The sequence below is a fragment of the Microcaecilia unicolor genome, chromosome 6 (assembly GCF_901765095.1).
Source record: "Microcaecilia unicolor chromosome 6, aMicUni1.1, whole genome shotgun sequence".
Taxonomy (NCBI): domain Eukaryota; kingdom Metazoa; phylum Chordata; class Amphibia; order Gymnophiona; family Siphonopidae; genus Microcaecilia; species Microcaecilia unicolor.
The window spans coordinates 324,042,840-324,058,945 of NC_044036.1; the positions used below are offsets into that span (position 1 = coordinate 324,042,840).

The window sequence follows — 16,106 nt, forward strand, 5'->3', positions numbered from 1 at the left end:
AAGATTTTTTGGTCCACCCTTACTTTTTGGTTAGCTGTCGGATTTTGACGTAGGGTTCTTACCTCTACCTTCATGTTTGATTTGAATCACAAAACAGGGTCACGCCTAAATTTGTGCACACAGGGGTCCTTTTACCAAGGTGTGCTGAAAATGGCCTGTGGTAGTATAGACATGTGTTTTGGGCACACGCAGAATCATTTTTTAGCGCACCTATAAAAAAAATACCTTTTTAAAATTTTTGCCGAAAATGGAGGTGCAGCAAAACGAAAATTTTCTAGTGCCCTAATCGCTGCATGCTGGAAACCGGAACTACCGCGGGCTCCTGAGTGAGCCCAGCGGTAGGGTTGATTTGGCACACGGTGATGTAGCGGTAAGAATCCCATAATAAATCTCAAGTCATAGCAATATCAATTTTAAGATGCTATGTAACTTTGGGCTTTGAAAATACGCCTCCATGTTCCTAATCTTCCACCTAACCAACCTAAGTGGAACAGTTCCTTGAATCCTTTCTTCTTCCTTAGACACTAGAAACTCAGGACCTCTTTTATCGAGCTTCACTAGTGATTCTCGGTGCGGTAATGCTGCGCGGGACCCATTAGCAGGGCTTGATAAAAGAGGCCCTCAGATAGTTGTTGGGTTAAAAAAACATACAAGACTTATTTCCATGAAAAATAACACATGAGCAAGGACACAATAAAAATTTCAGACCAAACGTCTGCAACCTAGAATTTAATACCAGAAACTCCTGCATGCCAGCCGATCCTGTTCTAAAATGTGGTGAAATAGACATGTATATGTGATGTACAAACTTCGATATCCTTTCAAAAATGCTGCTTTTAATTTTTAAGGGTCAACTTCTCTTTCCTTTTGTTATTTAGAAGTTTCATCTTAGCTGTTGTTACGATTTGCCCTATTTCTTGTTTGTTTCATTGAAGAAGTGTGGAATATGTTCTCTGTTTTACTGTATTGTTCTCGTGTATTTATGGTTATTTGGTTCATGCTTTTCTGTTTGTGTTATTTCAGTGTAGTAATTATTTCAGTGTCTTAGGGGTCCTTTTTTAAAGGTGCGCTCATACTTAGTGAGCGCTAAATGATAAGATGCCCCTAGGAATATAACGGGCATCTTATCATTTAGCGCATGCTAATAATTAGTGTGCGATAAATCTATTAGCTCACCTTAGTAAAATGACCCCTTAATTAGTTAATTAGTTTGCATTCTTGCTTGTAAACTTTTGGGGATCAACAGTATAAAAATGCGATTATGTTGTGATGAATAGATTGCAAAGCTGTACAGTGAACTGGATATGGTGAAAATGAACGTCACAGTGATGTCAGCAATATTACTTGAAAATGTTCCTGGCTCTGAGAAACCTGAAGATATGGACCTTCTACAGGTATTCTCTCACTTACACGGTCCGTTGTTGTCTGATAACTTTGGCACTAACTGTCCTCTTTCTGTCTTAAATTATCTCCTCTTTCTTGTGACTTCATCTCCAAAGCAAGGGTGAGCGTGTCTTCTGGTCATTTCTGCATTAGGACAGGGATTACTGCTCATCATTGCTTTTGGAGGATCCCACTTATGCTCACAGAAAGAGGTGATGTCCAACACAGAGTAAGATGATAATGATAGTAGGCCAAAAAAAAAACACAAGCAGGTGGCAGTAGGGTACCAGTCAATTTATTAACAAACAACAAAAAGCACCCAGGTGCCGTCAAGTATGTGACAATCAAGAGTCCTTTATTTGTAGACCCAACACGGACTGTGTTTCAGTGCCACTAAACCTGCCATGTGGTAAGATTTCACTTATCGCGTGGCCATGCAAAGGGTGGGGGGAGCACTTAACACCACCCATTGAGGTGACATTAAGGGCCCCTGCGCTAACTCTGCAGTAACCGGGTAGCGCACGGTGCTGCCCGATTACCGCCGAGTGGTTAAGGCAGTTAGCAGAGTTTAAGAAAGGTTTGGACGGCTTCCTGAAGGAAAAGGCCATAGAATGTTATTAAATGGACGTAGGGAAAAATCCACTATTCCTGGGACAAGCAGTACAAAATGCTTTGCTCCGTGGATCTTGTCGGGTGATTGTGACCTGGATTGGCCACTGTCTGAGACAGGGTGCTGGGCTAGATGGACCTTTGGTCTGTCCCAGTGTGGCGATGCTTATGTCTTATGAGTTAACCCCACGCTGGAAAATAGCTGTTTTCCTTAGCGTAGCAAATGGCGCATGCCAGGGCTGGAACTACCTCTGGTGCCCGCGTTGGGCCGGCGGTAGTTCCAGATTAGCGTGCGGTAAACCTGCATTGGGCTTACCACTGTTCCCTTAATGCAGGAGCACTTATCACTTTCTATTTAGGGGGTACACAGAGCTCCCATGTTAACCCAGCATTAGTGCATGATAACGTGAACGCTGGCTGGTTAACGCTTCCATGCCCATTCTCCACCGCTGACACGCCCCTTACAGAAAAAAATACAAACAATAAATAACACGCAGTTATCTCAGCAAACAGGCAAATTTCTGCAAAACACTTTAACATGTTTTTCAGTAAGGTTTTTTTTTTTTTTGAGTATGCTAACCATGCAGTAGAGTTTAATGCCTTTTAGTAAAAGGGCCCCTTAGTCAGGCATGCCAACAGAGATCAGACATGATGTCTGCGGCACTCAGTTGTCAATTCTTTGTGGATCTTTAAGTCACTGTTGTTTTATTCTTGTGTTTGGGTTGTGGTAATCTTTTAAGTTCTCATTTTCAAAACAGAAAAACTTCCAAAGTCACATAGAGGGGCATTTTCGATATGACGTCTTAAGTCCGGCTTTGGGTGTTTTACACAAAAGGTCATTTTCAAAAAAGACAAATGTCTATCTTTTTTTTTTTTTTTTTTCCCCGAAAATACTGTTTCGAACAGGGTTTTGTGCTTTGGACGTTTTGTTTTCTGGTCCATTTTTGAAAACAAAACGAGTAAGTGCAAAACATAGAGATTCATGCCATTGGGATGTAGGAGGAGCCAGCATTTTTAGTAGACTGGTCCCCCAGACATCCCAGGAGAGCAATGGGGCACCCTAGAGGGCACTTCTGTGCACTTCATGAAAATGCTCCCAGGTACACACCTCACCTCTACTCCCTTATCTCGTCCCCTGAGCCCTCCAAAACCCACTAACCCCCACTGTACACCACTACAATAGCCCTTATGGGTGAAGGGGGCATCTAAATGTGGGTACAGTAGGGTTTTGATGACTTTGAGAGGGGTCACAGATTCCATCACAAGTGTGACAGGTAGAGGGAGATAGGAACCTGAGTCCCTCACTCCATACTGACCTGCATGCTGCTCTAATAGACCTGACTTTAACATCGGAGGCTGTTATAGAGGCTGGTAAGTCATATTTGTATTCACATTTTTGGGGGGTGGGAGGGGGTCAGCGGCCACCGGAAGGATATTCTGTTCATGTTCCGTCTTTATTTGATATACTGTAATAGGGTCATGCCATCGAGGCAGTTTACAATTCATAAAGTAAAACGCAAACATAATGAAAAAGAAATTGCAATATTTTAAGGAAAGTATAGAAAATGCATTTATATCCCACATTATCCCACTAGTTGTAGGCTCAATGTGGCTTACATAAGCTGTAGTAGGACTACAGTACAAACAGTAAAATATTAAATAAAGATTGGCAGAGTGGAGGAGTGGCCTAGTGGTTAGGGTGGTGGACTTTGGCCCTGAGGAACAGAGTTCAATTCCCACCTCAGGCACAGGCAGCTCCTTGTGACTCTGGGCAAGTCACTTAACCCTCCATTGCCCCATGTAAGCCGCATTGAGCCTGCCATGAGTGGGATAGCGCAGGGTACAAATGTAACAAAAATAAAATAGATACCATTGGAGATTCTACATGGAATGTTGCTAATATTGGAGATTCTGTTGCTATTATTTGAGATTCTACATGGAATGTTGCTACTATTGGAGATTCTACATGGAATGTTGCTATTCCACTAGCAACATTCCATGTAGAAGGCTGCGCAGGCTTCTGTTTCTGTGAGTCTGACGTCCTGCACGTATGTGCAGGACATCAGACTTACAGAAGCAGAAGCCTGCGCGGCCACATTGGTGATCTGCATGTTGCTAGTGGAATAGCAACATTCCATGTAGAATCTCAAATAGTAGCAACAGTGGAGGAGTGGCCTAGTGGTTAGGGTGGTGGACTTTGGTCCTGGGGAACTGAGGTACTGAGTTTGATTCTATTGAAAATTCTACATGGAATGTTGCTAGAAACATTCCAAGTAGAAGGCTGCGCAGGCTTCTGTTTCTGTGAGTCTGACGTCCTGCACGTATGTGCAGGACGTCAGACTCGCAGAAGCAGAAGCCTGCGCGGCCACATTAGTGATCTGCAAGGGCCGACTTCTACATGGAATGTTGCTTGTGACTCTGGGCAAGTCACTTAACCCTCCATTGCCCCATGTAAGCCACATTGAGCCTGCCATGAATGGGAAAGCGCAGGGTAAAAATGTAACAAAAATAAAATAGATACTCTTGGAGATTCTACATGGAATGTTGCTATTCCACTAGCATTCCATGTAGAAGGCTGCGCAGGCTTCTGTTTCTGTGAGTCTGACGTCCTGCACGTACATGCAGGACGTCAGACTCACAGAAGCAGAAGCGTGCACGGCCACATTGGTGATCTGCAAGGGCCGACTTCTACATGGAATGTTGCTAGTGGAATAGCAACATTCCATGTAGAATCTCAAATAGTAGCAACAGTGGAGGAGTGGAACAGTGGAGGAGTGGCCTAGTGGTTAGGGTGGTGGACTTTGGTCCTGAGGAACTGAGTTTGATTCCCACCTCAGGCACAGGCAGCTCATTGGGACTCTGGGCAAGTCACTTAACCCTCCATTGCCCCATGTAAGCCGCATTGAGCCTGCCATGAGTGGGAAAGTGCAGGGTACAAATGTAACAAAAATAAAAAAATTATAATAAACATCAGGATAGTGAGGAAAATATAAGGTTTAAATGTCTCTGAATTATTTGAGAACCCAAGAAATTGATCTGATTATGTTGCATCTAAAGAATAAACCTTTTTGAATAGGATGGACTTTAATAATTTTCTAAACTTTAGATAGTTCTGAGTTGATCTTAAGGGGGCCTTATCTAAATACTTGTTGGAATAAATATGTTTTTAAGGGTTTTTAAAAAACATTTCTCTTGCAAACTGTTCTATGTACCTCTATAAGGCTTTAAGGGCGTCTTTTACTAAGGCGCGCTCACGTTTTTCGTGCACGCTAAAATTGTGGTCGCGCTGAACATTAGAGAGACCCATAGGAATGCATTGGTATCTCTAACGTTTAGCGCGCCCACAATTTTAGGGTGCGCTAAAGACGTGAGCGCGTCTTAGTAAACGGGGGTCTAAATGTGGAATGGAATTTCCTTTTCAACTCCTTAACAGTACATTTCCCAGGTGTCGCTCTTATTCGTTTTGAAATGTCACCATATTTTCTCCTACCCCCACCATTTGCTGCCAGATCAATAATCCTATCACTGTGGCCATTCTCCCTCCTACCCCACCTCCCATTCATTTCCCGACAACTTAAGACATCCTCCTCCTCCTCCTCTCTCCAGGTTTCTCTCTTAGGAACAATTGAATGCAGAGATGCATATAAGAATTTGGGATTGCTGGTTGGTACAGGTGTGCAAGGATGAAGGGATCTTGTCCATTTTTTTTTCGCAGAAATTGCACAAAACCTGCCGAGAAATGCAGGAGAGGATCACGGAGCTGCTCGTGGAGGTGCAGAACGATGACATAATTGGAGAACTCGTGCAAGTGAACGATGACCTGAATAACGCCTTCTTGAGATATGAAAGGTTATTTACGTGTGGTCCCAGAGCTGTGGATTCCTGTGTGCTCATGGTGGATTGTCAAGAGTGATCCTTCCAAGAAATACTAGAGAAAACTAATTTTAAAATGTGTCTAATGACACATCCTGCCATTATCCTATTCTATGGAAAAATGCCTTCATGATTTGCTGGCTAATAGAAATTATCTCCCAGATTCTGTATAGCGCAACTTGACTTGCGCGTGCAAATCAGGTTGTATTCTGATTAACTCATGCAAAGTAATTATCTTAACAAGCCAATCAGTGCAGATATTTGCCACTTAACAAGCAATTATTAGCACTAATTGGCATTAATTATTTACACGCACAGCTTTCTAAGCGTATTCTGTAAAGTGATGCATGTAAATTCTAAGACGCAGATTGGTAAAGGGGGCGAGGCCACGAGTGTGGAATGGGCAGGTCGTGGGCGTTTCAAAAAACTATGTGAGCTGTTATAGAATACACCCACTCTGTGCCTAACTAAATTTAGTCACACGGACGGACGCTAGGCGTATTCTAGAAACCACACCTAACTTTAGGTGTAGTTTACAGAATATGTCTAGGTGTATTTTTTTGGTGCCAGTTTTTAAGGCATCATATATAGAATCTAACCCTATCTGACTCACATAAGCAGCCATTTTTTAAAATGTGCTTTCTATAATCTACTCACTTCAGAAGGCTGTTTCCCATAAAATATGTTTTAAAATTCAATAGCCTTTCTGCTGATAATATAGAAACATAGAAAATGAAGGCAGATATAGACCATATGGCCTATCCAGTCTGCCCATCCATGTCATTTACTCTCCCTCTCACTCCCTTAGAGATTCTGTTGAATTCAGATACAGTCTTAATCTCCACCAATTCACCACCTTTTCCATGAAGAAGTATTTCCTCACGTTACTGTAGATTGATTTGATAATCCTTAATGTTATTACTTTTTACTCAAGCATCTTGTGGCTTATTGCAGGTTTTCTAGAAACAGGATCCGCATAGCAGAGGAAAGCACATGGAAAGAGAAGCCTGCACAGGTAATGCTGGAATGTTAGGGGAGTTTCAGGAAGATATACTAAGGACAGGTTTGTCTCCATCTGGTGGAAGCCTAGATCTATAATACATGTTAGAAGAAAAAAGTGATAATAATAATTAAGGCTGTACTGAATATTTTTATTTGATTCGATTCAGCCTCGAATAGTGCCCCAAATATATTATTCGTATTTGGCCGAATAGTGATTTAAATTCAAATACAAGTAAACCAGGGCTCCACTGTTCTTCAGTGCTTTCATATATTGCTATTTTACACTTTGAACTTCATTACTTCATAAGGACTTTAGGATAGAAGGACATCTATTGTGATTAAAGTTGAAGAGGAAGGACACTTAACTCAAAATTACTTCTTGGCGGTAATGGAGTTCAAAGTGTTAGACAGCAATATATGAAAGCATTGAAGCAAAAAATATTTTTTAAAAGCTAGAAAAAATGATCATAAGTACATAAGTACATAAGTAGTGCCATACTGGGAAAGACCAAAGGTCCATCTAGCCCAGCATCCTGTCACCAACAGTGGCCAATCCAGGTCAAGGGCACCTGGCACGCTCCCCAAACGTAAAAACATTCCAGACAAGTTATACCGAGAGGTTTTTGAGACCAGTGAAGAAGTTCGCACGGCAGTCCTGTGGAAATATCCACAATAATGAGCCCGAGCATCCGAGGTCTTTTCCTCCAATAACTACATGACTTAATGAACACTGGTTATGCTTGGTAATATATATATATTTAGAATATTCACCTCAGCAAGATATTTGCCGCATAGCATCTCAATTACGATAAGAAAATGTACATCAAGAATCAGGTCTCAGTCCTTTTCATTTTCATTAAAGATTAGCACGTGAACTTTATGGAAAAAGTTAATTTTTTAGGGGTCCTTTTACAAAGCTGCGGCAAAAGGGGGCCTGCGCTGGCATCGGTGTGTGTTTTTTAATGCAAGCTGAGGCCGGTTTCCCTTTTCTTGAAGAAACGGCCGTGCGGCAAGTGAAGCACTTGTCGCGTGGCCATTTCAGGGGGGAGCACTTACTGCCACTCATTGAGGTGGTGGTAAGGGCTCCTGCGGTAACCGAGCAGCATGCGGCACTGCCCAATTACTGCCAGCTACACACTGGCGCTACAAAAATTGAAATACTTTTGCAACGCCAGAAATGGCGCGTGTTGGGGGAGGAAAGTACAGCCTGGCTGCTGCAGTAGCCCAGCGGTACTTCCCTTTTAGCGAGCAGTAAGCCCGTGTGGGGCTTACGCCCGCTTCGTAAAAGGGCCCATTAATAAACTTATATATATGAGTGAAGAAAGTTAATATGAGAAAATTAAAACGACGTTTGTCAATATTTTTCTAGCCAAATGCCACATAGGGTTAATTCAGTGATTAGCTTAAAGCATGTGGTGTATTCTCATTATTGACTTTAAAAAAGTGATTTTCCACATGACAAAGGTATGACTTTACATCTTTATCTTGATTATTTAATTTTTAGATCAATTGTCCATTAGACAGATTAACTTTTAGATGAATTGTCTCTTTGGATGAAGTGGCCTTTAGACTTCAATATACGTACTCTGGAAGAGAGTCAGGGGAGAGGGGATATGATAGAGATGTTTAAATACCTCTATGGCCTTTTTCAAATGAAGGGAAGCTCCAGAATGAGAGGGCATAGAATGACGTTAAGGAGTTATAGGCTCAGGAGTAATCTAAGGAAATACAGTAATACCTCGGTTTTCGTTGACTTCGGTTATCGTCGGTTTCGGTTTTCGTCGATTTTTTTTCCGCAAAAAATTTGTCTCTGATTTCGTCGGTTGCCTCTGATTTCATCGGCGTGCCCACGTGACCTCGCTGCTAATTTTGCGAAATAAAAGAGCCACCCACGCGTTCTTCTGCTCAATGTGGCGTTGTTTCTCGTTGTGTGAGCATCACCCCGCGCGTCTAGCCAAACAATTCCATATGGAAATAATTGCCTCGGTTTTCATCGGTTTTGTATTTCGCCGATTGTTTTCGGACGGATTATCGACGAAAACCGAGGTATCACTGTACTTTTTTTTGCGGAAAGTATGGTGGATGCATCGAATAGCCTCCCAGGGGAGTTGATGGAGACAAGAAAGTGTGGGATCACTTAGGAAGAGAAAGTGGATGCTGTGGATGAGCAGACTGGCTGGGCCATTTGACCCTTATCTGACGTCTTGTTTCTATGGTTCTGTGGAATTGTATCCTTGGACCAACTGACTATTAGATGAGCTGTTGTTAGCCGAATTGTAGCAACCTGCACAAAAGCAATCGTTTAAAAAGTACATATTTGTGTCTTTCTTCCTCTGATTAAAAAAACGGTACTTTGATATATAGTAACATAGTAGATGACGGAAGAAAAAGACCTGCACGGTCCATCCAGTCTGCCCAACAAGATAACTCATATTTGCTGCTTTTTGTGTATACCCTACTTTGATTTGTACCTGTGCTTCTTCAGGGCACAGACCGTATAAGTCTGCCCAGCACTATCCCCGCCTCCCAACCACCAGCCCCGCCTCCTACCACCGGCTCTGGCACAGACCGTATAAGTCTGCCCAGCACTATCCCCGCCTCCCACCACCGGCTCTGGCACAGACCATATAAGTCTGCCCAGCACTATCTCCGCCTCCCAACCACCAGCCCCGCCTCCCACCACTGGCTCTGATAGTGAAATATGCAGAGAGTACATGCAGGCATCTGCAGGATGGGGGGTAAAGAAAAAAGAATTCTGTAGAAAAAGACAGTTGGCATTTCAGGCTTAAATACAGGAAGGAAGGGAGGAAGATGAGAAAGTGAACAGTGATAAATGTCTCCAGTGTAAGGAAATTAGAGGCGTGAAGCAGTGGCACCGGTTATACAGTGAGTGATTAGAGTGAGAACTTATGTGACAGGTTTCTGGCACTGAACTGATAGATTCTAGGTATAAACTGCCAGGGCCGGTCTTAGCAAGTGCGGGGCCCTATGCAGACCAAAAGTCTGCATCCAGAGCTGAGCTTCTTCTAACACCATCGACGATGGCTCAGGCTTTGACCACGCTCCGGCTCCTTCCCTTCCCGCTCAATGACTCGTCTCCCGCCCGCCCTCACAGTCCGGAAACAGGAAACACCATCAAAGGAGGCGGGACATAATTGAGCGGGAAGGCGGAAGGAAGCTGGGGTGAGACGTTCATCGTGCCTGCTGCAAGCCTGCAACTAACTGTCTGTCTTCTGTGTCGGGGTGGGGCCGGGCCGTCGAGTTCTGCACGTTGTGCTGCTGCCTGCTACTGGGACTTCACTGGGGGCGTGGCGAGATTTGCGAGAGAGCTGACGGCGGGCTGAGTGGGGGGGGGGGCACTGAGCGAATTGGCGCGAGAGGCGCGGGATCAATCATGATGATGCGGATGCCGTGCCGCATGCGGTCCGAGCGAGCGGGGATTGGACTCAGGGAGAGGCAGTTGAGGTGCGCCGCGCGGGGCCCTATGCGTCCGCCTCGGTCGCCTCTGCCTAAGACCGGCCCTGTAAACTGCTGTATTGTAAACGAGTGACTGACTTTGGTCTTCAGTATAGAGTCTCTTTCTTTCTTTCTTTCTTTCTCTCTCTCTCTCTCTCTCTCTCTCTCTCTCTCTCTCAACTGGGAGCAGGATTGTGGCATGCTGTGAACCCAAGGGAACACAGAGGCTTCTTAACACAATGGGCATTATTCAGATATTCTGTTTCCAGTCAGGGCAAAGGTCTGTCTGCTTAATCCCTTCTGTGAAATCTAATGCTATCAGCTCTTTTTATTTTGTTTTGTTTTTATGTCATCTTTGCCTTTTCTTTGCTGAGAGCATTCTTTTCTCTGCATGGAGAGATTTAAAAGAATCATGCACAGGGGACAAAGGAGAAGTAGGGATGGGCTGTTGTTTGCAATGACATGGGAAATGTCCACGACATAGCTCGAATTATTGCATATTGTTAAGGAATTGAAAATGAGCCATAAAAGGAAAAAAATCCAAACACACACATTTTTTTGTTTGTTTGCCCATATAGTGCACACTCTTTGCAAATAGTGCATGCCATTGAGGTGGCGGTAAGGGCTCCCGCACTAACCCAGCGGCACTTCCCAATTACTGCTGGGTATATACCAGCACTACAAAAATTGAAATATTTTTACTGCGGCAGAAATGGCGCATGCTGGGGGAGGGAACTACCAGCGGGCTCTTGCGGTAGCCCGGAGGTTCTTCCCTTTTAGCGAGCAGTAAGCCTGCGTTGGGCTTACCGCCGCTTCATAAAAGGACCCCAATATTTGACTGATATTTATTTATTTATTTGTTACATTTGTACCCCACATTTTCCCACCTATTTGCAGGCTCAATGTGGCTTACATAGTACCGTGAGGCGTTAGCCACCTCCGGTGATGAAACAAATGCAAAGCGATGTTATGATCGAATGAGATTCATGTGTTACAGACACATTAGGGAATCGTAGAGAAGAAGAATTATACAGTGTTCATTACCAGCTTTGTTTTTGTTGTGTTGCAGGGTTCAGGCACTTAAGTTGGGTCGGTAAGGTATGCCTTTTCGAACAGGTTGGTCTTTAGTGATTTCCGGACATTAAGGTGGTCGTACGTTGTTTTCACTGCTTTTGGTAGTGCATTCCACAGTTGCGTGCTCGTATAGGAGAAGCTGGATGCATAGATTGATTTGTACTTGAGTCCTTTGCAGCTAGTCCTTTTGTATCAGCAGGATACAACACTTAGATATATGCAGATGATGTGACTATCGCTATATCCTTTGATTCAACATTGGATCCCATTTCCTGCGTTTGTAGCGCACGCTAACTGTGTAGATGCCCATAATAATCCTATTGGCGCCTATACAGTTAGTGCGCGCTAATTTTATGCACTCCTTAAAATTCTAGCGCACCTTAGAAAGCAGGGCCCTAAATATTTTATCCAGCTGGGCTAGTGCTTTCAAGATTAAATTAAGTGATGATAAAACTAAATTCTTTTGTACTGGGAAAAATCTTTACAGACCTTTTTTTGGAAACTACATTAAAGGTACAAGAAAATTTCTTTTCAGTTAGACAAACAGTTAAAAATATTGGGTGTCATTCTTGACGAAGCTTTTAATAATATGAGTAGAGAGGTGTGGTAGCTGTGTTACTCCACTTTCAAAGGTAATCAATAGAAATATGAAAAAGAAAATAAGATACCACCTTTTTTTATTGGACGTAACTTAATACGTTTCTTGATTAGCTTTCGAAGGTTGCCCTTCTTCGTCAGATCGGAAATAAGCAAATCTTGGTAGATGACAGTATATATAAGTGAAACATCAAAGCTTACAAGTGAGACATCAAAGCATTTCAGTGACGAACAGGATGGGGGGTGGAGGGCAACCTTCGAAAGCTAATCAAGAAATGTATTAAGTTATGTCCAATAAAAAAGGTGGTATCTTATTTTCTTTTCCATGTTTGATTTCTATTGATTACCTTTGAAAGTGGACTAACACGGCTACCACACCTCTCTACTCAAGATGGAAGATAACGCATACAGCCGCATGAAAAAGCAAATGAACAAACTTATGGAATAATATGAGGAAACTGAGAAGAATAAGATCCTTCTTTAATCAGTCCGCCTTTAGGTTATTGGCTCAATCTCTTGTCTTATCCCATCTAGACTACTGCAATGTTCTGTATGTAGGAGTAAACGAGGATCTTATTTTAAAAAACTACGAACATGGCAGAATACCGCGGCTCGACTAATTTATTGTTCCTCTTAAGTATGTTCCTGCTGGTCCATTGCTGAGAAAGCTTCATTGGCTCCTGGTTAAGGCTCCAGTTTTATTCAGACTTTGTTCTATGACCTTTTTAATACTCCATGGTTACGCTCCCCTTTATCTGAGGAATTTGATTCAATTATCAGTTCAGAACATGGCTTTTGGCAGTACATTGCCTTTAGTGTTAAAATTACCTAGTCTCAAGGGCATGATTTATAAATCTTCATTTAACTGTATGTTTTCCTACCAGGCTTCACACTGGTGGAATTCATTACCCCTGAAAATACATCTTCAGCATTCAAAAGAGGTCTTAAAACTTACTTTTATGATCTGTTTAAGATCATCACGATTGTATTTTTTGTGTTGTTATTTTAATTGAATGAATTTTTAATAGTATTTTGATCAATGCCTTGCATCTTTAGACTATAAACTGCAGAGATCTCTTTGGGGATATTTATTTATTTAATTTATTTATTTATTAGGATTTATTTACCACCTTTTTGAAGGAATTCATTCAAGGCGGTGTACAGTAAGAATAGATCAAACATGAGCAATAGGCAATTACAGCAGTAAGAATATTCAAAAACAATACAAAATATGGCATGGTATACTACTACTTGGATAGGAAATCCACCTGGGTGGATGTACAACTAAATCCCACTTGGGGAATACTGAAAAAAAAAGGAGTGGGAAGTGGACCAATGACTTCTGAGACTGGGACAACTCAGAATAAACGAATCAAACTATTACAGACTCAGTGTCAACACAATACGTAATAGAACATTTTAATTGATAGTGAAGGGTAAAGCAAAGATGGAACATATAGATAGGTAAGAGAGTAGGAAGAGTTAGAAAGGTGATTAAAGAAAGTTGCACATGAGGTCAGAGAGGTGGTTAAATATTATCTCAGCTAGGGTAGGAGTGGATAAATATATTGTGGTATAGAAGCAAGAAATGTAAAGCAATGTGCTAACTGCTCAGCACACTTTAGTAAAAGGGATTCTAAATCTCTAGCTCCCCTAACGGTGGCCGCAATAAGAGGTCCTTTTACTAAACCGTGGCAAAAAGTGGCCTGCGGTAGTGTGGGTGTGTGTTTTTGGCGCACGCAGGGCCAGTTTCTACCATGTCTGGGGAAAAAGGGCCTGCGGTACAATTGAAACCAGCGTTCGTCTATTTACGGCCTGAGCCCTTAACGCTACTTATTGATCTAGTGGTAAGAGCTGACGCACTACACGTGCAGTGACCGGTCGGTGCGCACCAACTGCCGATTAATGGCAGAAATGCCACGCATGGTAGGAAATTAAAAAAAAAAAAAAGAATTTGTCCCAGCGGTATGGGCGCAGGCCAACATCCGAAATTACCGCCAGGAGGGTGCGCTAGCTTGGCGGTAGTCTCGTTTTGGCGCACGCTGCATGCGCGTGAAGTCTGCCGCGCCTTTGTAAAAGGGCCCCTAAATTTCCGAAAGCAATGCTGAGCCCCGTTGTGTAAGCTCCCTGGTTAGAAAAACTTTACTGACATTTCCTAGTTCTTCAGCGGTGTAATGACCTTTATTTCTGTTATTAGGGTCTTTTCCTCTTACAGTAAAAGTCATTGGAAATATCAGTGGTTTTTCTGCTCGGGTCAAATGCACAAAGATTATAACAAGCATAACAAAATAATGTGACAAGAACGTGAGCATGAACTTCAGTCATTTCCATGGGATTCTACGTTAGTCTCCAGTTTCATACGCAGATTGCAGAAAATTGCTGTCCTGATACGGCCACCTCATTTCAACCTAGATTTCTAAGAATAGACATTACCTGCAAAATGTGAAATACAGTAGAATTGTTGAAATGAATGCATCTAATAAACTTTTAATGTTGCATTTCTCATTAACAGAATCACAACACTCCATCAGCTCCTGCAAGCGATTTAATTGACCTCAGCTATAGACCTTCAGTCTTTCGTGCAGATGTCCCGTCAGCGGGACATGAGAGGTTGACAACAGGCTCAGAAACCCCAGCGGTGAACACTTTATTCTCACCAAGTCAGTAAACATTTAATGACCGATAACCAATAAAACAGCCAGATAGCAATCGCAGAGAAGAGTTAGAAGTAAAACTCTGTTGGCAGCTGCTTTCCTCCTTTCTCAGGCCCACGGCACCGGATAAGAAGTGAGTGGGACGGGATGAGTACTAGGAGGCCAATCCAGACGCAAACACACGCTTAGCTGCGGGGTTACCACAAGCTAAACCCGGGTTATACCAGAGGCGTATCTGAAATGCGGTGGTAGGGGGGGCCAAGGTCAGAGTGAGGGGGCACATTATAGCCCCCCCTCCCGCCGCCGCCGTCGCCGTCCTAGCTTTGCTGGCGGGGGGACCCCAACCCCCGCCAGCCGAGGTCCGCTTCCTCCTGCCGCTGCCTTTAAAAATATTCCTTCGGCTGGCGGGGGATCCCAACCCCCGCCAGCCGAGCCGGGTTTTTTAAAGTTCTTTTTCGTCCTCTGGAGTCCGTGCTGTTCAAAGCTGCTCCTTTCGGAGTCTGACGTCGCTGCACATTGTAAAGCCTTGTGCACTTGCATTTGGCATTCTCCCTCCACATTTGCTGCAGGTTTTCCACACACAAAATTTGCATGCAATTAGTTTCTTGCGTGCCGCAGTATTATGGTTGTGGGTGAGGCCATACGCTCAGACATCTGCCTGCAGCTGTACTGCAGGCCGTTCTGCATTGGTCCCTGAATTGAGTACTGGGTGAGAGAGAAAATAGGAGAAAATATTGTAGTGACTACATATTATTATTATTTATTGCATTTGTATCCCACATTTTCCCACCTCTTTGCAGGCTCAATGTGGTTTACAATACATCATGAGTGATGGAAATATATTAGAAAATAGACACTTGATGAGAGTGAGATTTAGATGGGAGACTCTATAAAAGAGACTCATCAGCCTAGACAAGGATGTAAAGAGCATTCTAGAAAAGGGGGTTCTCATGGACACTCAGGTTTTCAGGATATTCACAATTAATATTGTAAGCAGGTACCTCTAAGTGCAGCCAAGGATAGAACAATCTCCTCCAGCCACAGGCTCCCGGTACAGTCAAGAAATAAATGTCCACCAGCAACTTCTATTTCATGCAGGTTTCTAGTAGACCTGATACACAGTTCCAACAGCAGCATTCACCTTCAATCTTAAGCACATATAAGCCACCTGAAAGTGGGTGGCAAATAGTCCCCTTTAAGCAGTAGGCTATCAGCACATACCAGGATTCAATACAGGCTCACAGTCAGCTCCAGTCTGGGCTCTTTATCCAGTGCACAATAAACAGTAGTTCAATTCCAAATAGAAGCAGTTTGTTCAATTCATCATCACAGTTAAATGACAAAGCAGCAGTTTCTACCTTCTACTCTCTTTACCTTCAGGAGGGGTTCCATATTTTAGGGATTTCTCATACCCCAAGGGATTCATTCCCCTTTACATCGGCTTCACTGGTAGATTCA

At 43.0% G+C, this 16,106-nt stretch overlaps 1 protein-coding gene across 3 annotated transcripts in view; it reads left to right on the forward strand.

Moving 5' to 3' along the window:
* Nucleotides 1-16,106, forward strand: part of TOM1L1 (target of myb1 like 1 membrane trafficking protein) — an 88,016-nt gene that overhangs the window by 49,494 nt on the left and 22,416 nt on the right. For all 3 annotated transcript variants that reach the window (XM_030208368.1, XM_030208367.1, XM_030208369.1), the window contains 4 exons: nucleotides 1,278-1,394; nucleotides 5,708-5,841; nucleotides 6,820-6,880; nucleotides 14,507-14,654. In XM_030208368.1, the coding sequence (XP_030064228.1) occupies nucleotides 1,278-1,394; nucleotides 5,708-5,841; nucleotides 6,820-6,880; nucleotides 14,507-14,654 (460 nt within the window). The remainder of the gene's footprint in view (nucleotides 1-1,277; nucleotides 1,395-5,707; nucleotides 5,842-6,819; nucleotides 6,881-14,506; nucleotides 14,655-16,106) is intronic.